The 27,883-nt window shown below is 38.6% G+C and overlaps 1 protein-coding gene across 4 annotated transcripts; it reads left to right on the forward strand.

Annotated features, from left to right (window-relative positions):
• Nucleotides 1–608: 608 nt before the first annotated feature.
• On the forward strand, nt 609–27,534 carry emsy (EMSY transcriptional repressor, BRCA2 interacting). 4 transcript variants are annotated; one of them, XM_030154229.1, is made up of 20 exons: nt 609–819; nt 2,701–2,809; nt 3,079–3,178; nt 3,290–3,364; nt 3,723–3,898; nt 4,191–4,346; nt 6,300–6,559; nt 7,596–7,830; nt 9,477–9,695; nt 9,780–9,929; nt 11,039–11,212; nt 11,318–11,454; nt 12,285–12,458; nt 15,692–15,902; nt 18,180–18,386; nt 20,344–20,499; nt 20,630–20,790; nt 21,968–22,546; nt 24,581–24,985; nt 26,585–27,534. In XM_030154229.1, the coding sequence occupies exons 2-20, from the start codon at nt 2,704–2,706 to the stop codon at nt 26,765–26,767; spliced, it is 3,864 nt and encodes a 1,287-aa protein (XP_030010089.1). In that variant the 5' UTR covers nt 609–819; nt 2,701–2,703; the 3' UTR covers nt 26,768–27,534. The 4 variants fall into 4 exon arrangements, with proteins under 4 accessions (XP_030010089.1, XP_030010090.1, XP_030010091.1 ...); XM_030154230.1 differs by having other exon boundaries at nt 24,584–24,985; XM_030154231.1 differs by having other exon boundaries at nt 18,222–18,386.
• Nucleotides 27,535–27,883: the final 349 nt, after the last annotated feature.

The following is a 27,883-nucleotide window of genomic DNA, read 5'->3' on the forward strand; positions in this document are numbered from 1 at the left end:
ACAGGTGTTGTTATTAACATCAATATTGTCTTTGTTTAATTTAGAGGCTTTGTCACAGTAAGACAGTCTGAAAATGAAATACATGGAATTTTCAAATACCATTTATTATTTATGTGACATTTGTGTTATTCCCACTCCCTGTAAGTCCCAGCCTTAACCAGTTTGCATTTCCTGGAAATGTTAGTCACATACAAGACAGACATAACAGAATGTGTGCATGGATGTAGAATGGCCAGAGCTTCCTTTTCCTTTATCTATATAACAAGACACATCATTATTAAAAGAGTTAATGAAGATAAAATGTGTTGTGTTCAAAGAGCAATTTGAGAAAAATGCATTTGTCTTACCTATCTGTAAATATTGATTACATGCCACCCATTAGGCTCCTGTATGAGTTTCAAAACTATTTAAAGACCATGTTTTATAAGTAACTCCTATTCATTTATTTATCAAAGTGACTCAGAGGAGGAAAACTAGTTTATACCTTATTCACTGTATCCTTGTCCTCTTTATTTTAATCCATTATGTTGTATGTATTTATGGACGCTGCCCTCCTCCTCCTGTAGGTGGCAGCACTGTTTGTTTCTTCATATTTTATCCGAAGAAGAGTGAATACACGAAGGGGCCGACCGCTGCTAGCTAGCTGAAAACATAAACACTGATATTTCTGCCGCCCCAGGACATCGGTTTCTTCTTTATCTGTAACTGTTTGTCGGTGATACTATCATTATGCGGTAACTTACACGACTTACCTTCGAAAATGGTTGTTTGGATCTTGGATTTATTGACAAGGCCTTGAAGTTGTCCTGCTAACGAACGGTAAGACATTGATTTAAGTGCTAGCAGTTAAGCTAAGCTAGCACTGTCCATTGAAAAGGTTTTCGTTTGGGAATAATAAACTGTGAATATAAAATGTATGATAAATCTCCTTCACAGACCAGCTATATAGATTTCCTGTATTGTTATGTTACAGTGAGTCGCTACTCCGTTAGTTTTACTGCTTTGTTTTCTGGTAAAAATGGTGACGAAAGCGAAGACCCATAATGTGCCGCTTTCCGTTGTTTTGACACAATTTGACAGAGAATTCATGTAAGAAAATAGGATCTAAATGTTTTGTTAAACTGTCCGGACCTTAAAGAAAACATCCAGGACTGTGTAATTGCAAGGGGGGGGACGTTTACTTTTAAAGAAAGCGTTGTCCTCCAAGCAGAACAAAACTGGATTCATCAGTTAGAACGGTGGGCCGGTTCTCCTCCATGTTTTGTGCAGAAATATGGCCCATGGTCGGCGATACTGGAAAAAGCAACGTCAGAAAAGCTTAATCCTTAGTGATATTAAAGTTTAAATAAAATAAACAGCATTCTTATTTTTATCGGTTGTAGAAGCACAAGTAATTATTGTTCCAGTGAAAAGTTGACATCTGTCATTATTGCCCAAATCCAATATCCAAATAATCCATATAGTGCAATAAACCGTATCCCTATCCAACCTGTGGCATGATCAGCATGTGCACAGCTGTAAATAGTATATATAGCTTTTTTGATTTGTCTTTATTTTGGGGTTTGCACTTCTTTTGCTCTTGTGTGCTTTTGTGCTTTGCTGCTGTAAATCTGGAATCTCCCCTTGTGGGATTAATAAAGGCATATCTTATTGTGACTTGTGAATAGGGTTGGGTGATGCCAGTTGTGCTGATTTTTTTTTTATTCACTGAAAGTTGAAGAAACTATATGTTTTGTTTTGTTTTGTTTTTCTCATTCCAAATTAGTTATTAATGATGGAAACTCTGTGAAAAGTCCACATAATTAGATCCACCTCCTCGAGCCATTGTCCCAGATATCTGATTGAGTGTGTTTGGATCGGTGTCAGATCTATACACTTCTATTTTAAAGTGATAAGTGTCAAAATCATTATTTCTTTTTAAGACAGATTTTTGCTGAGTGAATGTTGAAGAAACCAGATGGTCAATTGAAGTTGTAAATTCAATCAAGTGATTTTATAATGATCCAAAAAAAAAATATCAAAAAAGAGACAAGATATAAACATACCTTTGTCTTTGATTTTGTGAATTTATGTTTATTTTGATCCTGTCCTTTAATTTGAGTCAGTGTTGTGAAAACAGAGTTCCTATTCAAGAAATAAGCAATGTAAAACACAGCTTTTTGTGGTTTTCACTTCTTCATGGTCATAACATAGCAAACATCAAAGAGCTTTCCACAAATCTGGCAGTTGCACCTTCAAACTACTGTATGATGGTCAACTGTTTGTTTGATGTCAAGATACAAAATATGCAGAAGAAATAATTAGGTATAACAACAAATCACTGAAATGTGGTTTAACTGAAAGTGTAAACAAAATTAGCTCAAAAGAAAAATGGATATCTCTTGAAATATATTTGCAGCAAATGAGGTTTACGTAAAAAATAATCTTGAACTGAACAGCCTGGTGTAGGACTAGTGCTTTCATTCTAAAACACTTAAATGGTGCCGCTTTTGAGCTTTTGGTTATTTTAAAAGTGTGCAGTATTATTATTTTTTCTTTCAAGTAATAATTCCTTCTACTTATGTATTTTTTACCTATAGTTTTGCTTTGTAATTTGATAAAATTGACTCTACACTTGTCATATATTGTCTTATATAAATAAATTATATAAATAGACTGCATTTATTAATAGACTGCAATTATTGTTTTCTCTTTCTTCAGCCCATGATTCAGCTGGACAAACCGGTGCTGACTGGTACCATGCCTGTGGTATGGCCCACCATCCTCGACCTCGGCAGGGATGAGTGTAAAAGAATTCTCCGTAAACTGGGTAACTGTGTCAGATTGTTTACACAAAACTGTTTGTCCATAAAGACACTGGAAGCACTGGTTTCACAGGTGTCATGTATAAAGTGCCTGCTGGTAGAAAAGCATATCATTATAAAATGGCTTCATGTTGTGTGCTTATGATGCATGCTGTATGTTTATGATGGAACTCCTCCATTAGTTGAACCTCTAACAGTGGTGCTGGATGTCTTTGTTTTTTTTTTTTTTTTGTTTTGTTTTATTTTGTTTTTTTTGGGTATGTGTTGACTCTAGAGCTGGAGGCGTACGCCGGGGTGATCAGTGCCCTGCGAGCCCAGGGAGATTTGACAAAAGACAAGAAGGATCTGTTGGGAGAACTCACTAAAATCCTTGGGTAATTTTGTCCTAAATCCTTTGAGAACTGACCACTTTTCTCACAAAATATCGCTTTATTCAGTGTTGAGACTATTATATTTATATGTGCCGTTCCTCTTGGTCTTGTCAGTATCTCAACAGAACGCCATCGTGCAGAAGTCCGCAGGGCTGTCAATGATGAACGCCTCACTACCATCGCGTATCAGTAAGTGTAATGTGTACAATAGACAGACCTCGGCATCTGTTGAATGAAAATATAATACTCTGCAGATGTTAGTTAGAGCAATGGTGCCGACTGTTATTTAGGTCAGCAAAAAATAACTGGTGACTTTGAGACATCTATTTATAAACTGATGTGACAATGCAAAATGTTTTCACACTTACTGTCACTTTCCTCCTCAGTCACTGAGTTTGTAAATTCAGAGTTTATCAGAGGGGAGAGGACTGAAGATGGAGGGGCTGGATTTTCAAATCAGTTTTTTTCCTCCAAATTCCAAGTCCTTCACAAAAAACTATTTTATGTTGTAAGAGGTGGATGTTTTTTGGGTTTTTTTTCCCTACAGCATGTCAGGTCCAAACAGCTCATCCGAATGGTCCATCGAAGGACGCCGGCTTGTTCCTTTGATGCCGAGGCTGGTCCCTCAGACTGCATTCACTGTCACTGCTAACGCTGTAGCCAGCGCCACAGCCAATCAAAATGCATCCATGCTGCTGCCGGCTGAAACGGGAAACAAAGAAGGTCAGTCAGCGTCAAAATATGGATTGAAGGAATAAGAATATACAACAATAAACAGTTGTAAGCTTAAAAGTATTACATGTGCAAAAACTATAAAGATGTATAAAACCATGGAAATGAAAGAAGATATACAAGTGCAGTGACAGTGAAATTGTACTTGACTTTATTTCCACATTGAATACCCTGATGCCTGCTGGCTGCTAAAACACCTCCAGGGCATGAAGTGTGTGTACGAGTCATGTGCTCTACTAATTAAATGGAATTTTGCATTAAATGATCATTTTCCGCTCTGCAGTGGTTGTATGTTACTCCTACACAAGCACTACCTGCACCTCCACCAGCGCTACGGCGACCAGTGGTGCCATAGGAGCCACGGTGAAGTCTCCGCGACCCCCCAGTCCCTCATCCAACGTGGTGGTTCTGCCCAGCGGGAGTACCGTCTATGTCAAGAGTGAGTCACACTGAAGGCTGGTTTTTACTTAAAACATGCTGTAATCTGTTGAATAATACTGTATAGCGTTCAGTGAGTAAGAAGTAACACTAGGGCTGGGTGATGTGGCCACAATTACAAAAGCACAAAAAATGTCACATCATTATCGCTAATCTGCTTTTTAGTCCTGAGTGAAAGTTGAATAAACCAGATGATTATTGGGGGTTTTCAATTATGTGTAAAATGTGCAACAAAATGTGTTTTAACAAAAATACAGTATTACACAAGCAATGTAAATACCATAAGAAAAATCATGATTTTATGATTTATTGCTTTCTTATGTTAATTTTATTCACAAGTGCAGTCTGAGTCCTTAATGAGCTAAATGAACACAAGACAAAAAGCCAAACATTTAAAACAATTTTAATGTTGTCTTTTTTTAAATCTTCAAATTAAAAACATAAAAGAGAAAAAAATAAGTTAAACAAGAAAACACTGCACAATGTTTTATTTGATACTATAAAGGAGATAAACCCTAAAAATTAAATGAACCCTAAACCCTTTGTGTATTTTAACCCTCTATCCTCCTTTGTTAAATGCCTTTTTCTATTTCCTCTTTTTGTAATGTTGTACTTCCTGCAAATTACACTGGAGGGCGTAGTAACATAATTTATCCAAACACTGCCCATATACGCAGACCGTTTATATAAGCCACAAACTTACCTGAAGGAATTGTTTGCACTAACTTTCAAGGTAGTGTGTATTTTCTTCTGTTGCAGATAAAACATTGTTCACACATTCCCTAAAATTTTTTTTTTTTTTTTGTTATTTAGTAAGTAAAATGTTTTTATACTGGTGTTTTTCACAGATAAAAATACACAATGACTAATGATACAGCGGCAATGCCTAGAAATAAATGGAGCATGTGGAGAACAGTATGTAGTTCTGCACAATATGGTCAAAAGAGCACGATCAGGATCAGGTCTTAACACCTTTTGTACAATGTAGGTGAGATACAACCAAACAATAACAAGTGTGTGTGTGATGACTTTGTGTTGTTCATTTCATCATTACCTCCACCAAGGAGGTTATGTTTTTGTCGGCATTGGTTTGTCTGTTTGTCTGTCTGTGTGCAAGATAACTCAAAAAGTTGTAAATGGATTTGGATGAAAATTTCAGGAAATGTTGATACTGGCACAAGGAACAAATGATTAAATTTTGGTGGGGGGTGGGGGGGCACTGGCACTGATCTGCCTGGGCAGAGGTCTGCGCTCTCCAAGTGCTTCTACTTTTCAACTGCTATTATATTGAAACTGGACATATTTGAAACAAATCAATGATTAATTAAACACTAATCATAGATTTTGACATAATTTGTCCCAACAGAATTATAAATGTTTTTATGTTAAAGTTATGTTTTTTTGTCTGTATAAACGAGTCTTGGCTACTCACAGAGTTACTGACTCAAGATCATCAGTCATTGTTTCTTCTGCAGCAAATGATATTTTACACAAATACTGAAAAACAGGAACACAATAAAAGTCCATTTCCAAAGAATAAATCTTTTCTTACACTGTAAAAAATGAAGATGAAGATGTGATTTTTTCTTGTGTTCATTTTATTCACAAGTGCAGTCTGAGTCCTTAATGAGTCAAAAAGCCAAAGATAGAACATTTAAAACAATTACAATGTTGTCTTTTTTTAGCTTCAAAGTAAAAATATACAAGAGAAAAATAAGTAAAACGAGAAAATGTTTTATTTTTATTTGAGGCCAAAATTATTTCTTCTGCAGCGAAATTATATTTTACACAAATACTAAAACACAAACATTTGCGATGAATGAATCATCCCTAACATTGTAAAAAATTAGTTAATTCACTTGATTAATTTTTCTTGGCTGTGTCCTCCAGTTCTACATAATGATACTGAAGTTCAGTCCAGAGCAGTTTCCTCAGGTTCTGTCTCCCGTCATAGGTGTGAGCTGCTCCGATGAGGATGAGAAACCACGCAAGCGAAGGCGGACCAACTCGTCCAGCTCGTCGCCGGTGATGTTGAAGGAGGTGGCGAAGGCTTCCCCGCCGGTTTCCAAGAACATTGCAGTACCGGTGAGCGGGAGCCCCAAGATGAGCAACATCATGCAGAGCATCGCCAACTCTCTGCCGCCTCACCTGTCACCTGTAAAGATCACCTTCACCAAGCCCACCATCCAGACCACCAGCACCACCACACAGAAGGTCAGCTTCCAGTCTGGATTTGGCTAGTTTTAGTTCAATTTACAAATAGATTAATGTTTTTAATATTTTTCAGATTCATTTTATAAAGAAAAAGGATTAGTTTTAGTCTTTTATTATGTGACTGGACATTATGTTGATTATTTTATTTTATTTATTTATTTATTTGTATTAAGTTTTTGCTTTCTTTTTTGTTATTTTGAGAAGTATCTGATCAGTTTTGTTGATTTAGTGCTTATTCTAACATAGAATAAACTGCATTAATCTAAATAAAATAAATGTTTCTAGGTCATTTTATTTAGATTAAATGATCAGTTTAAATAGAGTTTAGATTTAGCTTGACTTTGTCTTATTTGATTGCACAATATTTTGATTATTTTATTCAGGTGTGGTTTAATTTTTTGTTTTATACATAATTTTGTGCTTGATCATTTTGTTCAGTTTTTTTGTTTTGGGTCCCCCCCCCCCCTCATTTTTCCAGTTTTGTCACTTTTACATAATTTTTGTTCTCAATCATTTTAATTTGTTCAGTGTTTCCTCTTTCTGGTTCATTTTGGCGATTTGTGTTAATTTTTTAAGGTAATTTTGTTTCTCTGGCTTTTTTTGTCGGTTGTAGGACATTTTTGTTAAATTGTTGCTTTCTTTTTCATCATTTTGTGAAGTATTTCATCAGATCTGTTGATTTAGTGCTCATGCTAACGTACTCTATATTATGCTAACAACAATTGTTATAGTCACTCTTATAGAACGTTTCTATTATTTTTAGAAATAGGAGAAAATACCAAATGGTGTGAAGTAGATCTGAGGAGACAAAATGTACTTCTGTTTTTGAATAATATTCATTATCAAGACATTATATGCGTGATTTTACATGAGTGTGGTTGTTCATGTTCAGTCTTTTTTAAATAAATCAAACATGTCTGATAACTGTGGATGTAAACAGTAACTCAGTGGAGGCATACGACCACATGATGCTAAAATTTTGGTCGTCATCCGTCTTGGAAAGTAATATTTTTTTCCTTGTTTCCTCCTCCATCAGGTGATCATCGTTACAACATCGCCAAGCTCCAACTTTGTGCCCAACATCTTGTCCAAGTCCCACGCCCACAACAACGCCACCATGTCCAAGCTGGGCTCCACCTCCATGCTGACCACACCTACTCAGAAGCAGACAGTGGTGTTCCCCGCCAGCTCCAGCACTTCCGCCAACACCATCGCAGTCACTACCGTGGTCTCATCCACGCCCTCCGTCGTCATGTCAACTGTTGCACAGTGTAGGTTTTTATTCTCTGCACACACACACCTGGTCATTCCCAAAAATCACTTTAATCAAGCATTTAACATCCGTGTGTGTAATAATAATAATAATTAGGGTGGGAGATTAAATGATAATAATTGTCATATAATTTCCTATCATATCACAATATCATTATTATATTCCCATAATTGTTCTTGGAGATCAGCTACTATGATTTTTGCAATGTAATTTCATATATAGACATATTTACTTTGTCTTCAGAGCTTATTTTTGTGACATTGTCAAACAAAAGTAAATATTTCATTGTTTTCATCTTATTCTTTTTTTTACATTGTTTTATCATGTATTTTTTGTCCGTTGTTTTCACCCTGATGCATCTTTATATCATTTGATTTATATATTTTAAATCTTGTTGCATGTTTGTTATTTATTACTTGCTGAATCTTTTATTTTTATTTTATTTATTTTGTTGCTGCATCCTTACATGTCATTAGCCTCAGAGCATAATTCAGTCATTCAAGTCATATTTTTGGCCAAATTGAGATATGTGTGACTTTACTCTCCTAACACTGCTGATTCATTTGACATCATTAGCCATGACCTGAAAAAAATTATCACTTAGTCAGATATGCTATGACAGTGGTTCCCAACTTTTTTTGGTTCATGACCCCATTTTAACATCACAAATTTCTAGCGACCCCAGACATTCAAAACAGAGACTTTTTTTTTTTTTTGCTTAAACTAATATGTTTCTGATCATGTAATAGTTTGCTAAACTATGCTGCAAATAGATAAGATGACATTTAGTCTATATAATGTATGTTATTATGGACAGAGGCAGAAAAGCCAGGTGTAGATTACTGCACAAAGTGAGAGTTTTATTTTCCTTGGTCAGGATATGTACAGTCAGTCCAGCTTGGATTTACAAGGCTGACAATTAATACTGAACAAACAAGAACTCAAACTATGAATTATGAAAGAGCTGCAGCATCTGAAACCGACCACAATGAACATTTGTAAGATTAACAGAACCACATTGCTTCAGTTACAGCTTCGCAGTTTGTCATGTCTTTTATGTATTATGATTACCTTTCTCAACTCACCATATATTTTTATTTGTAAGTTTTTTTGTTTTTTTTTTTTTAATTGCTAGAAATTTCAGGCAACCTCAGTCAAATTCCAGGTGACCCCAAGGTTGAAAAACACTGTGCTATGAGGCAAACGATATGCTATTTTTTTTGTATCTTTTTATGTTGTTTGATTTGTTGAATAGTTTTGTTTCTCTCACATCTCGGTGCATGTTTGTCATATGTCTTGTCACTCCTTTTAGGTCTTGTGTGTAACATCTTGTGCCTTGTATATCATTTGACTTGTGTCTTATGTCTTATTGAGTTTTTTATGTCTGTTGGTTTTGTTGCATTTCTTATACCTTGTTGCATCTGTTACATCTTTTACACATTGTCACATTTTTTACATCTTGTACAAATAACCATCCGCATAAAAAGCACAGCCTTGAGCCTGTGAGACTTATAATGGTAATTTACATCTAATATAAACTTTTTCATAAACTTAACATTTTCATTCATGTTTCTGAGCCCTGATCGATAATACCATAGTCATGTTTCCGACTTTGAGCCTCACTGTCTGTGTTTTCTGCTGCAGGCGGTGCTTCAGCTGGAGTGAAAGTCGCCACAGCCCGGCTGCCTTCGCCCAAAACCCTGGTGGGCTCGCCGACTCAGATCCTGGCCCAGTTCCCTAAACAGCAGTCACCTAAGCACCTGCAGCAGAGTTCAGCCATAGGGGCTTCCAGCATGACCCAGACCCAGGCCACCACCACCTCACCTGCCTCCAAACCCACCATTCAGATCAAACAGGAGTCAGGTGTGCATTACTTCCGTGATTTTCATAATCGCTGTGTCATGTTTTGCTTCTCAGTACTGACTGAAGGTGGTTGTGTTGTTGTAGGGGTGAAGATAATCACGCAGCAGGTTCAGCCCAGTAAAATTCTCCCCAAACCTTCATCGGTGGCTTTGGCTAGCAGCAGCTCGTCTCCCATCATGGTCGTTAGTAGTAACGGAGCCATCATGACCACCAAACTGGTCACACAGCCCACAGGTAGGAAAAGCTGATCTCACAACAGAAAACACACTCTGAAATGCAATGTCAGGTCCAGAGAAAAAAACACATGACTCTAATCTCATTTTCAGATATTGGTCTTTTCATAATCAGATGATGGTACATGTCAAACTCATTGAAATGATGTAAATGAAACTGGAAGTAATTATGTATTTTTCTAAATGTTTAATACAAGTGCAGATTTGATGGTTTGATACCAGGTCCTAAACAATACAAAAAGAAAACTATTACACATTGAAGTTTAAATCTTAACTTTTCTTTTTCAGCTCATTTGAAAAATAACAGTAGTAAGATAAGATAAATAATCATAAGAGAAAAATTCTATACCACTTTATCACACTGTTTATTTAACTTGTCTGTTTCATCTCTTTAGTAAAGTTTCAGCTCGCAGACACTTGTGTTTTACCACTTAAAAATGTGCTTATTCATTGCATTACACAGAAATTAATAAAATACAAAATGACAGAATATAACCAAGCATGACAATAAAAAGAATGAAAAACAGATAAATTAGACGATACACAAGCAGCTCTGATAAAATCAGGATATGTTTTCCAGTAAAAGTGTGTTGAAGAGATGTCCTTATGTTTTGAGAAGAGATATCATCAATTAAAATATTAAAAACACTGTGTACACTCTGCAGGCACTGACACTGATGAGATTTAGAGCTACTGGAGGTATTAAAATAAAAGAAAATGAATTTGAACTCCTTCTACTGTCACTGTTAAAAGCATAAAATTCCACAGTTCAACAATAAACCTTATAAGAAAATAAAAACTTTAAAGAAAAGAAAATATAAAGAGACAGACTTTATTCAGATTGACTCTGCGCAGTACTCATCAGAATGAGATTTTATTGTATAATGAATTATCTGAAATAAAACAGCAGCATGTGTTTTATATTAAAGAATTAAAAGATGCAAAACTATTGAATACTGTATAAAATTTTCTAAATGTATTGCACATGTATGTGTTATATTGCACAGCATTAGTATGTACACTCCTGAATAAGTCAAAACACCAGTTGAATGGAGCAGTCTTCACATGATGCACTGGCTTCATATGGTTCAACACACGTTTTGTGTGCAGCTACACAGGCGACCTACACCAGACCCACTGTGAGTCCCAACATTGGAGCCAGAATTTCCGCTTCCAGTGGAGGGACCACCTACGTGAAGACCACCAGCGGTAGCATCATCACGGTTGTACCCAAGTCTCTAGCCACACTGGGCGGGAAGATCATCAGCAGCAACATAGTGTCTGGTGAGTTAATGAAGACCTGCATCAGAGGACATGACTTACACCCTGTGGGTTTGGGGTATATCAGTCATAGTTTGATGAAAAAAATCTGTGTTTTGTCTCATGAAGGCACGACAACTAAGATCACCACCATCCCCATGACTTCTAAACCCAACGTCATCGTGGTTCAGAAAACCACGGGTAAAGGAGCGACCATCCAGGGTCTGCCTGGCAAGAATGTGGTCACCACACTGTTGAACGCTGGGGTTAGTGGAGCATCACAGTATTTCTAGTCCACTTCACTAAAGTAGCACTTACAACATTCAGTGTTAAAACTCCCATGTGTAGAATCTGATCAGCATTTAAAACTAATACATCTTTATTAACTTTGACAATAGTTTAATCAGAATTCAGTGTAAGTGTGTATGTATAGCATTTTTTTTTTTTATTCTTCAGCCACACTCAACTGTTTTGGGGGCAGTGATTCTGTCTCATAAAACCACTGTCTCGATCAGTTAATCTGTTCCCCTTAAGGCTTCAGATCCATATGTGAAAACATTGTATGATGGCAAGAAAAAACAATGAAAGGACTGTCTGACAATGTCAAAACAATGCAGTCGGTGTCTTGTGATTCTCTTTTCTGCGTATGTCCCTGAACTTCTCTTGTCACACACACCCACATCTGCACATTCAAGACACTACACACACACACACACACACACATCGCATTCTCAGCCTGTATCTGACGTATAGATTTTCTGAGTCATGGAGTGGGTGCATGTAAACTAGACCAAGGGTAAAGTTAGATTTATTCTATACTTCATCTGCTCTGAATTTAGGCAAGAGTGATAATAAACAGTAATCAATATATAAAAAATAATTAAAAGTCTTTAAAATGGCAGCATCTGAAAACTAAATTTGTACTTAAATACATGATAAAATTAAACCAGTCTTTTTATCGGACTTAATAAATAATTAGGGGGAATTTATCTCAACTAATTTTTAATCGGTCCACCAGTGGAGCCTTTCGTTATCTGAGAAACTCTGTTGTAAATGACCTCGCAGCGATAATATCCTCGTGTGAATTGTTCATCAGGGTGAGAAGAGCCTTCAGGCCGTTCAGGGGACCAAACCGGCCATCATCACTGCCTCTAGACCCATCACCAAGATGATCGTCACACAGCCCAAAAGCTTGAGCTCCGGATCCCAGTCCACCGCCACCAAGATCATCCCCACCAAGATCGTCTATGGCCAACAGGGCAAGACACAGGTAAGACCCACACCAGAGGATACACCTGAATGTTGGACCTCTTTGATTACTGAAATATTCCAACCATAAAGAAGAGGGGTCTTCCTTTTATGTTATTTTCATCTTGTTTAGTAAGAACTGATTTGGACATGAAATTTAATCAAAATATGCACTGAAATTACGGTGTGTTTTGTGTTGAAATGTCTTGTTAGAACACGTACTTTGTTTCTGTCACTATTTTAATATTCTTCTTTGTCTTTAACATCATTTTCATCTTTTCTTGTCGTTTACAAATGATTCAATCCCACAAATAACTGCCTCAATTCTTTCAGTTTCACTCAGAGCCAAACATCAGCCTGAAAGAAAAAAAGATTAGACGTTAGTCATGATTATTATTGAGCAAATCATTTTTCATCATGACAATTGTGGCCCTATCCCCCAAACCTTGGATGTTCTTCTTTTTTTTTTTAGGCTTTGTTTTCCCATATTAACATGTGGTGATAAAGTCAGGAGGTTTGTCACACAGTTGTTTTTGAGATTTGCATAAAAAATTTAAATACCATGATTAAACACTGGTTAACCACATCTCTTAGAGATTACACCCGAGTGTCTCATGACCTGACTGAAAACACATGAGTAGTCAGGGGGACAAAAAGCTGTTTCTTTGTTTAAACACTTTTTTTTTGTTTTGTCATGAACCAAACTTCTCTCTTCTTAGTTATGTCCTCACTCATACTCCACCCACACCTGCTCTGGATATTTCCTGGAGAAGTGTGATTAATTTGCTAAAATGCACAGTCTGATCAAAAAAAGTCCCACACTCAAATTTCTTGGCAGAGCACCTTTAGCTTTGATTACACCACGCTTTTTCTGCAGCATAGTTCCAATGAGCTTCTGCTAGATCACAGCATTTACTTCCATCATTTTTGGATACGTAACGTTACTGAACACAAACGTGACCAACTGAAGCCACCCCAGATCCTAACGCCCACAGGCTTGTACTGTAGGCACTAAGCATGGCGGGTAATCACTTCATCCACTTTTTTTCCCCATCTCTTGGAAACAGGGTCAATCCAATTTTTTCCCTATTAAAACCAGTCCAGTGTTGATGCTTCTATCAAACTGATGGTGGTTTAAGAAATGAGAAGCTCCTGCATCAGTTTAAATTAAAGAACATGTTGCAGCCGAAACATATTAATCACTGCAGTAATTATCGTAGCTGCACGTCTTTTAACTGGCACAAGAAAGTTTGACCACATTTTATCGATTTTAGCTTCTCTCCACTGGCTACCCATCCATTTTAGAATTCATTTTAGAAGTCTTTTATTTGCTTTTAAATGTCTAAATGGTCTTTCCCCATCATACCTCTCTGAGCTTCTGCACCCCTACTCACCCAGCCGATCTCTCAGGTCAGCTGACCAGCTGCTCCTGAGGGTTCCCAAAGCTAGGCTGAGGCTCAGAGGGGCCTAGCCTTTGCTGTTGCAGCTCCAAAACTGAGGAATGAACTGCCTCTGCACATTAGACAGGCCTCCTCACTGTCTAATTTTAAAACTCTTCTTAAAACACATCTCTTTTCTTTGGCTTTTCACGCTGCGTAGGTTGTTGATTTCATGTGCATGGATATTTTATCAGGGGTGGACAGTCTATTTATTTATTTATTTATTTATTATGTTTTTATCTTACTATTTTATCTTCTTATCATGTTTATTGTTTTTATTTTTTACTGTACAGCACTTTGGAAACCTATGTGTTTATTTACATGTATGCTTTATAAATAAAAATGGATTGGATTGGAATTATCTAGTGGAAGGATTTTAAATGTTTGCTCATTAAATCCAGAAGGGGCTTTTTTTGGCCAGGCTGTACAGGGGTTGGACAAAATAATGGAAACACCTTCACCTCAAGATGATAATGCCCCAATCCATACAGCTAGAATTGTTAAAGAATGGCATGAGGAACATTCTAATGAAGTTGAGCATCTCGTATGGCCGGCACAGTCCCCAGACCTCAACATTATTGAGCATTTATGGTCAGTTTTAGAGATTCAAGTAAGACGTCGATTTCCACCGCCATCGTCTCTAAAAGAGTTGGAGGGTATTCTAACTGAAGAATGGCTTAAAATTCCTTTGGAAACAATTCACAAGTTGTATGAATCAATACCTCGGAGAACTGAGGCTGTAATTGCCGCAAAAGGCGGACCTACACCATATTAAATTACATTTTGTTGATTTTTTTAAGGTGTTTCCATTATTTTGTCCAACCCCTGTATATTAATATAGAAGAGAAAATACCCGTTCTATAGGTAAAATATATCTTGCCGACCTTTTTCCTCTTCCTCATTTGCTGCTTCTATTGTAGAGTTTTTTTTAGTTCTGGGGGAAATTCTTGTCTGAGATGTATGGAGTAAAGTAGCCAGGTGTCTGTCACTGCTAAGGTTAACCACCCTGATCATGTATCTGTACATTCCACCAAACGGGTTTCGAGGTGATTTTTTTTTTTTTTACGAAGATAGGAGCTTAAATATCTACATCTGATATTTTATCATCGGAGTTTGATGTTTGTCCCAGTTCCATTAATATGCAGGGGTTTTTTACACAATTTGGGTTTTAATCTTGTGGTTTTGGTTTAAAGCTTGTCTGAATTTAGTTTCTGTTTTACTCATCATGTGGAAATTGAGGTCAATGTACTCTGCTTTTATATAAATATACACTACACACTGTATTTAACACCCACGGTTTTACGATCTCATCTTAATCTACCAAAACAGACTGAAAAGCACCTCATATTTTACAGTCAGAGTGGAACCAAACATTTCATATTTCCCCCAGACAACTTTTACAGCCATTTACCAAGTCTCAACTTTAATTCCAGTAATAATATTGAAAGTCGTGTGACAAATATGTAATTTTGAAGTCTGTTTTTTTTTTTTTTGCTTGTGTCAGTGGTTTAATTTACTTTCATAACTGTTTCATAAGAACCAAGGATGCACTGGTGACGCAGAAGAGCAGACGGAAATATGTCTCAGTAAAATGATTCAGACTTACATCAAGTTTTGATTGTGACTGTAACGTCTGAGTAAAGTGTATCAAAATGAACATGACCACACAGGAAGCCATGGTGATGAAATCAACAATCAAAATATTGACCAACATGACATCACAGACCATTTGTGTAAAGTCAAATCTCATAGCCATGTTTTTTTTCCATGTTTTAATTTATGTTTTACTTTGCTGAATACTGGTTTCCTCCTCCAGGTCCTCATCAAGCCGAAGCCGGTCTTCCAGACGGCGGTGGTGAGCGAACAGACACGGCAGCTGGTCACGGAGACGCTGCAGCAGGTGACCCGCTCGGCAGACCTGGGTCAGAGCCAGACCTCAGGCCAGGACGGGTCCACGAAGGACGAGGCCGGTGCCTTCACGGAGCCCGGAGGTCTGGTCACCGAGGCCTCGCACAGCGCCGCTCAAGGTACATGTCTGTGTGTAGATAATTCACACGGATGATACAGTTTACTCTGAATCTGTTACTGAGTGATTCTTTAATTCATGAATAGGGATGTAGTGATTACCGGTATAACGATAAACCGCGGTAAAATTCCCAACAGTTAGTATTACCATTTCAATTGTAATTATCGTAAAAACCGTGTTTAATTACCGCACTTTGAAAAGTCCCAGTGATGCTGCTCATTTCCTGGAGAAGCAGCAGCGCTCCAGGTGCACATGCACAGTTTGCAATATCTGGCCTCTGAAAACATGGCTGAAGGCACCTGCATAGACAGCACTTCGGGGATAGCGGGCCCAAGCGGACTGCCATCCCATACATCTTTCCCTCCCTTTCTCACTCTCTCTTAAAAAGAAACTAAAACAACTCAAACTTGATATGGAAAATGGTTACACAAACCCCACTATGGCCTGTCCAACTACTTTTTTCCCGCTCAAAAAAACACTCAGGAATCGATAGGAGAATTGATAAGGTAAGCAGAATTGACAATGGCATTGATATTGATAAAATCCTATCAATTCCCACCCCTAGTGCAGATACCTCTTATGGCGGGCCTTAAGGTGCCATATTTAATGCACAATTGTATGTTTGATGTTTACATGTTAATATTTTAATGTTTCTGCCAACAGAAAGTACATTATGCATGTTATTTTATTTGTTTTTTTCAAAATATATACACACTGAAATAATTTAACCAAGTATAAGTACTTTTTTGAACATTTTGAGCATTTTTCAACAATATCGCGATAATAATGATAACCGTGATCATTTTGGTCACAATAACCGTGATATGAAATTTTCATATCGTTACATCTCTGTTCATGAATAGTGTGATCTGGCATTTTGTTGATTTTGTCTAATTTTCAGCTTCTGTTTACTATTGCTTTTTCTTTTATTTGTGGAACTTCCTGCCAATAACTGCCATACTTCCTGACTACTAAGTTTTAATGTCCTCCTGAGATCCAGCAGATAACAAGTCTCACAGCTTTACTTAAAATAAATAAAGCTAGAATGCTGTCCACTGCAAAGAGCATGTATCTGAAAAAACTGCTGCATTATACTGTTTCCAATCAAGGCAATTATTTAATGTAAAAAAAAGCCAAAACTTTGACTTGCGTGGGTCTCAGGAGGATATGCATGCATGAGTGAAATTATGAGAAACGACAGACCACTGAAGCATTTATTTGATCAACAAAATAAACCCTAAAAACAAAACACTTTTAGAGCACGATAATTATTGCAATGTAAAGTTACGTCACAAGGACATACGAGGGGGTTTCAAAATGTTCATGGAAAAAGAACATAACTTTGACATGGTTTAAATCACATGGCCTTCAGTTTCACACAGATGGACTTAAAGGCTGGTGTCACTACTTGCAGAAGTATATTGACCTAGATGGAGAATATGTTGGAAAAGAAACATAACTTAAACCATTTTAACTCATCAGCCAATAGGTATTGAGCTATTGTAAAAGCACTGTGTCCGACATCGTCTTCATCGTCATCTTCGTTAGCAATTTCCTCAAACATCTACTGGTTGGATTCATTTAAAATTTTATATGTAGCTTCCTTGGGACAGTGTCTACAAAGTTTGTTCACAATTTTGAGACACTTTGATTTTTTAATTTTTAAATTATTAAACATTTGCGTTGACTTATAATGGTCCATATTTGTGGCTTATATCATGGAAATGGTTACAGATGTCAATATAGTTACTATTGAGCACTGATAGGAAGTCATACATGGACTTTCATTTAATTAGTTGAGTTCTCCTCCATTGAAAGTACCACCCACTTTTATTAGGAGATTGATCTCCTGCATCCAGACCACAACACTCAAACGTAGTGGCAGAACCTGACAACCTCACAAATTCAACTTGTTATTGATTTTTGATAGAACATCAGGAGGCCCTTGGTCCTATTTTTTCCAACTGTCCTTTTTCCACTAACTTTTCGAAGTCCCCTCATACACACTGGTCTCCACTGAAAATGATCACAGTATAGCACACAAGGTATATCAGAATAATTATCATGTTATTGACCAACTGTAAGTATCCACATATTGATGATATGTAATGTGCCGTCCTATGTGAAATAGTGTAAATAACAACATGTGATTTCTGAATGTATCACCAGTCACTGAATAAACCCAGTCAGGGTCATCAAGACCTTGGTATTTCTCATCCATATTATCCAACTGTAATAGTCTGGTGTTCATTTATTGAGGTTTTGCCCTCCTGTTCAGCCCATACTAGACTCCGTCCCACCTTGTCCCGTCCCTCCTCAGACCCTCAGCCTGTAGTACATGTGGTGTCCTCCAGAGAGCAGGATTGGACTGAGCAGGAAGTGTCCGTTGAGTCCAGTCCGACCATCATCTACCAGGAGGTGTCTGCAGCGGAATCCCAGTCGGCCACTTCCACCATCAAAGCGCTGCTGGAACTGCAGCAAACAGGTGAGTGGTTACGTCACGGAAAGGCTGCAAACATAGGCTGAAGAGGCCGATCACACCTGTGCATGTGCTGACTGAAGCGTTGTTGCAGCGTCAGGGGAAATATTCCAGCTGAGTAACTCTATCACCTCGGGCTCTGCTTTCATAATAAACTCTTTGAGTCATGAAAAAACTTGTCGAACCGGATTTATAAGCCATAGACTTTCCCAAACATTTGAGGAACCTGTTGAACCGATGAAGTTTTAAGTATTCTTGTAATTTAATGCTTGACACTTGATCAGATTAACAGATCTTACTGTCAGTGGAGGTGTTTAGTGTCTTCCCCAGCCTCTTTAGTGTGAAACCTGGAATTTCTCCATGAAATGACCCACTAAAAATAAGACACAGTTCTCATGGTGTCATGAGACTCAAAATTTTCATGACGGAAAAAAGCAAGGAAAAAAAATTCAATGCCGTAAGAGAAAAAATATGGAAAATATGCACAGAAACAGAAAGGAGGGATTTCCAAATGTATTTTGCTTTTCAGTGAACGAGATGTTTAATGTTTTGTCTGAATACATTTATAAGTATGTGTACATGTCTGCAACCCATTTGAAGAAAATAGATTGAGCTGAAGTGATTTAGGATGATTCATGTCAAACAACTTTGACAATTTCAGCATCCAAGAATGGTATCATATTTCATATTACACATATTTACCTAGATGTTCCATTGGCCACTGGGTTGTTTACTGACCTCGCCACCGCCGGTCAAGACTGTTCTGTAAATACTGTGTATACAAGTGAACAGGGGAGATGGTTTTCTGGATAAAAAGCACTACGGCACTTACATTTCAGCAAGTTGCTTTCCTCTCTATCATATTGTATTACCACAGCAGAAATAGAAATGCGTTCTAATTGCTCCTCAAACTTTCAAACTTTTATAATTTTTTATCAGTTATATGTTGAAGCGGGTCCTTTTGCTACTTATCATCAAACACAGTTTATTGAGTAAGCCCTGTACTCTCTGTCAAACATTGAATTATGCCCCTGAGACGAGCTGTATCTGCTCAGATAGGCCACGCCCACATCTGACTGACATGCGTTCATGAAATCTCAAACTGAAAACTTTGTGTCAAGTGATTCTTTGGATTTGTTTATGTCCATATCTATTGACCACCTATTTAATTTTGTTTGATCACCTTGGGTCTTTTTGGGCAAAACATTGCATTCAGACAACCTCCACATTATCTGATAGTGTACACTTGTCAGTTATTAATTCAAAACACAGCGTTCAGTGAGAAAACACTTGTAGATGACACTTGGTATATTTTTTTGAAAACAAATTCTTATGGTTATTAAATCCCAGGTATATAAAAGGGGGATGTAGTGGTTAGCGTGGATGTGAACAGATTCCAAATTCCAAACAGAACTGAAAAACCATTCAGTATACTTCCACTATCATAGAATTTAGTGTGTATTTATGTGGCTTATTTTGCTATTCATAGTGTTTTTCCATAACAGAACTTGAACTTGAAAGTCAACATATACCTTCATTTTTCCCCTTATAATCACATACATTTTTTTAACATGTCATCAAAATGAACACATTATGTATGAGATTTAGTCATGGAAAAGTTGTCCTTTTCTGTCAGTGCAAAAAGAAAAAAAAAATGTACTAAATATATGTAAAACCAGTACGATCTGAATTCATTTGAGTGTATCTGTAATTGTGTTGTTTTTTTTTACCTTGATGTATTTTCATTTTTCATCACCTGGCCAATAAGCCACCCCTCCCTCATAGTTTTGTTACACAAATGTTATTAATAAGTAAAAAACACTTGAAAAGCATCTTGTAAACGCTTTTGCAGAAATTGATGTGAGTGTATTTATATTGCTTTTTCAAATAAAAAGAGAATAAAAAACAAAGAGCGGATTACTTGAACTTTGACCTTGAGTCTGAGCATCATCTCTGCTCACAGTAAAGGAGAAGGGGGAGGCCAAACCGAGGCAGCACACCATCGACCTGAGCCAGATGGCCGTTCCCATTCAACTGGCCCAGGAGAAGAAGCCGAGCCCAGAGTCGCCCCGACCCTCCACCTCAGAGGCCGAGCCCAGCACTGAGCATGTCACAGCAGGTACACGATCACTGTGCACTTCCTGTTTTGGGTTGGAGACCCACACCCACTCACATCCAAACTAAATCCACAGCTCTTTGTTTGGTTCATTAAGTTGAGGTTAGACCATATGACTGATTTCCCCCGTCAGGTAAAGCCAGCAGAGGGGGCGTGTCTGCAGAGGATGACAATGTGGTCATGTCCTCCAGTCAGCAGCTGGGGAAGCCGTACAAAATCACCAGCCAGGGAACCACGATAACCAAACCGGCTGCGACGACCTCTGTGGCCACAGTTCCACACCTCAGCCTCACGGTGAGGAATCACACTCCACTCAGAGGAACTGGGATGGACACGGTTCCACTTTCAGAATCGAAAACGAAAACTGTCACTTGAATATGTTAAACAAATTCACCCATTTTTCTATTATGATTCTACTCTAAAATCTGTTTATTTTCTCAAATAGATAAAAGATGCAGTTCGAAAGATACAGGTCAGATCAAGCACACAGCTTATGTAGGCAGAGTTTCTTCACAAAACCACAAAACACGCTGGATCCTCCACTGAACTGCCAAAATTTTTCTCAGGAACCTTGTCTTCAACTGAAATATTTGTTGTATTTCCAGTGAAAATTTCTCACTGACCTAATGTTTCTCTGGAATTTATGTGAAATGACACTTAACTGTTAACTCTTTGTAAAGGAACATATCAATTTCTATTCTGTCATCTAACTTTATGCTTTTCAACAAAAAGGAAAACGGCACAAAATATAGAAGTCAAACCTAGAATAACCTCGATATTTTTATGTTGATGTGATATTGATTGCTGCATGTTGACTTGCGACAATTGATTGGTTAATCAATTGGGTGTTGACTCCATTAAGCATCAATTATCAAATCAAACTTCTCTGATTCCAGCTTCTTAAATGTTAGTCTTTGGTTTCTTTATGAAAGTTCATTATTTAAATATTTTACATGTATATATATATATATATATATATATATATATATATAATAAGAATATTTTAACATGGATTAATCTGCTCATTGTTATATAGATAATGAGCAGATTAACCCACCGTTAAAATATTCTTTTGTTGCAGCTGTAGTTACAGGTCTTTTTCCCACATATCCAGTCTGTGTTCATTACTAAAACAGATGATTTTTGAAAGGGGTTCATTTCAACACAAACGTACCAACAGTGTCATTTTTTTCCATTATGTCAGTGAATTAATCAGCTGTTGCCTTCTTCTTACTCTAAGATGTTGTTATTATATTGGCCGTTACGGCTCCACTATGGGTTGACCTCTGACTTTATTTTAGCTTGATGATTTTTCAAGGTCCTTTTTAACATCATAAAAGTTTGAGTGACTTTATAAGAAGTAAGACTTTTTTTTCCAATTTCAATAAAAAACTGACTGTGAACTGTGATGAGCTCTAAATTCAGGTGTGCTTGGGTTGACTCTTCCTCATTGTTGTTCATTCTCTTCCAGTCTTCGGACGGTCCTGGTAAAAGTGAGACGGTGTTGGAGGTGGGAGAGCTGGAAGGTGACACTTTGGACCCCCAGACCGGGCTGTTCTACCGCTCCAGCCAACCGACCTCAGAGCCCACAAAGCAAAGCAGCCACACAGCTGGAAGTCAACCTCCGGTTCTGAGCCCGGTGGAGGCCGCCACCACACAGCCGCCACCGCCACAACTGCAGAGCAAACCTCAGATTAGCCAGCCTTCCTCTTCCTCCTCGTTGTCCTCCTCCTCCTCCTCCTCTTCTGCTGCCTTCCCCTCCACACCTCCACTGACAAAGAAACTCCCCAAACTACGAGAGCAGGTCCCACCCAAACCTCCTCAGACCTTGACTCAGAGTCCAAAGGACAGACCTGTGGCTGTGCCTGCTCAGGCCAGCCCAAAAGTCACAGCTCCGGGAACGCCCACGAAACCCCTGGTGACGCCACAGCTCCCAAAACTCCAGCAGGCACCCACATCCCACCACAGGCCGCTGCATACGCCGATGTCGCATCCGCCTCCACTGCAAGCCCACCACCCGGTCAGCACGGAGAAGACGGCCTCCAGTCAGGTGAGGGATAGGTGGGAATCCACCAGGTACAACGACCCTCTGTTCTGCCTCTCACTGGCAGGACTGGGTTATAAAACAAAACATGTCATGTTGTGAAAGACAGTGTAAAATTAACACAGTAAGCGCAAAACAGTGCTACAGGTTCATTTTCTTTTCTTTTTTTGCCTTCGCCAAGGAGGTTATGTTTTTGCCGGTGTTGGTTTGTCCGTCTGTCTGTCTGTGTGCAAGATAACTCAAAAAGTTATGGATGGATTTGGATGCAAATTTCAGGAAATGTTGATACTGACACAAGGAACAAATGATTAAATTTTGGTGATGATCGGGGGGTGGGGGGTGGGCACTGATCTGCCTTGGCGGAGGTGGAGGAGTGCTTTTCTAGTTTTTACATTGTTTTCATCCTGTTGCATCTTTCACATGAGTTTCAGTTTTTTGTGTCTTGGATCATTTACATCTTGTAATTTAAAACCATAACTTCAGTGGGAATTGTAGTCGTGTCATATTCTACAATTTGTGAAGACAGGATGGAGACTGTGACAGTAACGAAGAGAAACCAGTGTTGGAAACAGACTGTAAACACCCTTTACGCTATTTCATTTGTAAAGAGATGATTATTTATGAAAGACGTGCAGTAACAAATGAAAACATTGTTTCTTGTACTTCAGTAATGGTTTTATTTTTTCCTTTTAGATGCTTTACAGCAGTGCTGAAAGTCAAATGTGCAGATACTCTGTTACAAAGCCACCACCATGACAAAGGGATTTTTCGAAACCTAATGGGTTTACAAGAGAAATTCCCCTTGGGTGTTTAATCCTTAGTGACTCGTCTTATCTTACCTGATGTAACCACACTCTTGTGATGGGGTTTCCCTGTACTGTCTGCCTAATGCAATAAAACATTTTTCCTGTTTACCTTCAACAGACCACATACTGTTAAGCAATAAATCACTTGATTTATATTCTAGTAAACCCATTCTACTGAAGTGCACTGCTGTCACATAACTAAAAAAAATAGGCCTAAAATGTTGCATTTTAACATTAAAATACACAAAAACAAATAGACCTATGTTATATATGTTTTGGCCAATTTTCTTGTATCATATCAAATGTTTCAAATCAGTAACTTTATTGCCCATAATGTGTCATTTCAGTTGGTCAAAATCTTCATATCTCTTTTATCAATCTTATAACAGTTTTAATGTTTAATGCTTCTTACAGTAGTTTCATCACAATAAAAAGAGGTAAAATGAAAGTACTTTAAGTATCACATCAGGTAGATGTTCATTAAGAAAAATATGGAAAACTCCCAAGATCCTATGTTCATCTGATTGAACATTATCTAGAAATGTAACTTATCTCATACTAATGCTGGGTTTTCAGTAGATAATGAACACATACTAAACAGACTTAAATCCTTTTTACATTATTTTATTTTATTTTTTTCATTTACTGAATTGTAATTTACATGACGATGGCTTGTGTTTTGCACTTTTGCTGAGGTCCACTTGACCTCTGACCCTCTGGACATGTTTCTACATCTGATCAGGCCATATCTTTACCGATAAACGTGACTTTGCTGTGATGTTTATTGGCAGTGTGGCTGACCATAGTGTACCCTGGGACCTTCAGGATGGTCTAATTTTCCATGTGGGTCAGGATCATGGTCACATTGTGTTTGCTGGATATTTGCATGAACATGCTGGTCTTAGTGAGGCCCTTGGTCTGAAAACTTAGTGAAGACACTGGTTTGACATAAAGAACATGTAACCTTTCAACTACTCTGCAGCTCCTTACTTGGAGGGCCAAGTGGAGGCTGTCAGATGGGTAGAAGAGTACTGGCTGCAGATGTTTGTTTTGTATCAGTTTAAGGTTCAGAGACATGACTTTGTGCTCTTCTAAGTAGCACAGTTGAAAGTGGATGTCAGCCAGTGTGTCTGATGTCTGCTGGGCTGAATGGATTAAAAGAGTAAATAAACATTAACATGAACCCAGAGGAACTAACACACTCTTTCCACTTCTGTTTCTCTTTTCACCACAGCAGCCAATCATCACTCAGAGCGCCACCGTCACCAAGATCACCTTTGGCACTTCCCACCATTCATCGCCGGTCTTCAGCAGCGGCGAAGCCACCGCCAAGCTGATCCCAGAGTCCAGCTCGGGGCCCTCGGGGGACAAGCAGTCGGTGTCGGACATCCTGAAGATCTCCATGATGGAGGCGGAGATCGACCCCAGTACGGAGCCCATGGTGGTGGACTCTTCCAGTGACTGTGGCCCTCTGGGGAAAGCCCTGGAGGTCCAGGCGGTCTCAGGCACACTGGACTCGGGCCAGTTCATCAGCAGCTCTGGGAGCTCCATGCATCATTCCCACACAAAGGGCCAGCAGTACAGCTGCATGCAGGGCCTCGCAGCACAGAGGAGCAAAGAGGACCTGGACGTCATCGAGGTAACGTGTTCATCACTCTGTACGTCATCAAGACTGAGGAGGAGCTGGTCTTAACTCTGACAGGCTGCACGGAAATAGAAAGAATGTCTTAGTTTTTTGTCCTTATTGCATCTTTTACATTGTTTCATGCGTTATGTCTTTTTTGACGTATATCTGGTTAGGTCTTCTATGTGGTCAAAATCTTCATATCCCATTATAAACATTAATAATGTAAACATTTCTCGTATCAGTTTCATCACATTATAATTACATAAGATGAAAGTACTTCACTAAATATCACATCAGGTAGATATTCACTAGGAATGGTATGAAAAACTACTCCAGATATCAGATATTCCTCTGATTGAACAGGAATCTGTAAATAATGATTAACTCTTTTCTCATACTTCTATTGGGTTTAGTATGTAAGAGCTGCAGACTTAAATGCCTTTTCCATGAGTTGTTTATTAACTCTTTAAGTGCCAGACAGTTAAGGGGCTAATAAGCCTTAAAAGTGCCACAGAATTTGGCCGTTTTTCAGTATTTCGCGTCGTTTTTATAATATTTGAAGAATCCTGCAGGAAACCGCTCGGTAACATCTGACCGATTGCTGATTAGATCCAAAACGCACCGGACGCAGCCGATTCATTATTGATCGTAATTTGCATAATTTATAATAATAATAATAATAATAATAATCTTTATTTATATAGCACTTTTCATACATTAAAAACTGTAGCACAAAGTGCTTTACATATCAGTTTAAAAATCAGTACCGCCCCCCACCCACACCCACCCACTCACCCTCACACACACACACACACACACACACACATATACATGCAAACCCACAAGCTCACACATACTTAAGAAGACTGACTGAGCACGGGTAGACCAGAACAAAAATGTACAAGTAAAAGTAAAAGATCAATTTAGGAGGCGCTGTCTCAGGGAGCCATCCGCACCAGGATGCAGCTGCCGACCCCGGCGACCAGGCACCAGCAACACAGTCCCGCATCCCAACTAGTGGGAGAGGGCCAACTGGGACCCCCACCCACCAGAAAGGAGCAGACCCCAGTGAGAGAAGGCGCCACAGCCCCCGGAGTCCACAGCCGCCCCCCGGCATGGAGGGCTCCCTCTGATGAAACACCGGAGAATAAGAAACATTAAAAAGATATAAAAATATTATTCGGTCGCGTGACCTCAAATTCCCGTCTGATTGGTCTCAAAAGGGGGACACAGAAAGAATGTCATCGAAATGTGAGAAAGAAATGGGGGTGGATGGTTTGTTTGTACACAAATATGGCGTGTTCTCCAAAGCCGATCTGATCAGCCCGTGGCACTTTACAGGTTGTTCTCGTAAAGCCGATTTAATCGGCCCATGGCACTGAAAGTGTTAAGTCTTCAATGTGGTTTTTGTCTCTTAGTGTCTTTTACATCATTTTTGTCTCATAAACTACCACATGCCCAAATGAATGTAGATATGATTTAAAGACCTCTCTATGTACAATTAGCAGGTAAATATCATTTTCAAGTGGTTGAATTGTTTAATAGATATGACTGTAACGTATCAGCGTTGTGTCTGAGTGACTGATGCCTAAATCCCTCCCTGTGGTTCAGGTCATCCCTCAGTTCTCCATCCTGCCAGACTCCAGTCAGTCCAACGTAGTGGTGGAGCCCAGCGGTTTCCTGGAGATCACCAACTATACCAGCCAGCAGTTGGAGGAGGACAGCCCCATGGAGCAGGAGGTCGACAGCAGCAACGATGAGGCGGCGGCGGCAAGTCCGCCCGACCAGCCGTAGCCCACTCCTCAGCTGAGAGCGTCGGGATCACCACGAAGACACAGGGACAAAGACACCTGTTTGACTGATAATGGACAGAATGACTGACTAGCAACGTGCAACAATCTCTTTGTGTAAAATATATATATATATTTTTTTTCTTTGTTTTTCCCACTCCAGAAAGAAAGACTCCTGGTTTTTATCAGCAACAAGAACAGGTGGATGTAAAGTTAGGGCAATGCAGGAGGATTTGTTTTAGTTCAGTTGGAAAAGAGCCTGTCAGAATATGTTGAACACCTCCAGCACATTAACATGGTAACTGTAACCTTCACAGGCCAGTCGGATTTTCTGGTGTTGGAAACTCTGTTCATTTTAAAACCAGACAGCAGCGACGCATATGTGTCTGATGACAAACGGACGTCTTCTTTTGAAGGATTCCTCATCACCAGTACTTTGTTCTCTTTGTTTTGTAATAAACTTTTAAAACTACTTATAGGACTTTACATTTTCAGAAGGGAGCATGAAAACAGTGAAGCAGAACTGTAAAACCAGGTCTGGATGAAGGACAGAGTCCGACACGTTGCTGTTTATTGTAACTGATGTAAAGTAAGATGATGAAATTACCTTTTTTGTAAGATAAATTCTGCTGTTCAGAAAGTTGCTGTGAGTATGCATTTGCTTTGCATAGTGTTTCAACTATGCATTTGTTTTATACCTTTTCAAACTAGAAGACTAGTTGAGAAAAATATCATTTAATCCACACAATAAACCATCTGAGTAGAAACACATCCGTTTCACTGTGTGTGTCACTGCATTCCAGTCACTTAGGCTGCGTTCAGACAGCAGGTCTTAATGCACAATTCAGATTTTTTGGTGAAATCCTTTTTTTTTTTCCTCGTTCATATTACACATTAAATGTGACTTCTATCAGTTTTGAGTATGAATTGAATGCGACCCTGAAGTGACCTGCATGTGCAAAAGAGGTCCTGACGTAATACATGACCACACAGGCACACACTGTGTTTACAGAAGTAAATATGTTTTTTCCTGCCACTCTTCCTCCTGGGAAACAGAACTGTCACGTTTGTCGCATTTCAATGACGTAAAAGTCGGATGAAAGTGGCCTGGGTCGAATTT

Source organism: Sphaeramia orbicularis, chromosome 14 (assembly GCF_902148855.1).
Source record: "Sphaeramia orbicularis chromosome 14, fSphaOr1.1, whole genome shotgun sequence".
NCBI lineage: Eukaryota > Metazoa > Chordata > Actinopteri > Kurtiformes > Apogonidae > Sphaeramia > Sphaeramia orbicularis.

Coding starts and splice junctions, on each gene's coding strand:
- emsy (XM_030154229.1), top strand. CDS start 2,704: ATGATTCAGCTGGACAAACCGGTGCTGACTGGTACCATGCCTGTGGTA. Junction 15,903..18,179: donor CTCGCACAGCGCCGCTCAAG/GTACATGTCTGT, acceptor CCTCCTGTTCAG/CCCATACTAGACTCCGTCCC. Junction 24,986..26,584: donor AGGACCTGGACGTCATCGAG/GTAACGTGTTCA, acceptor CCTGTGGTTCAG/GTCATCCCTCAGTTCTCCAT.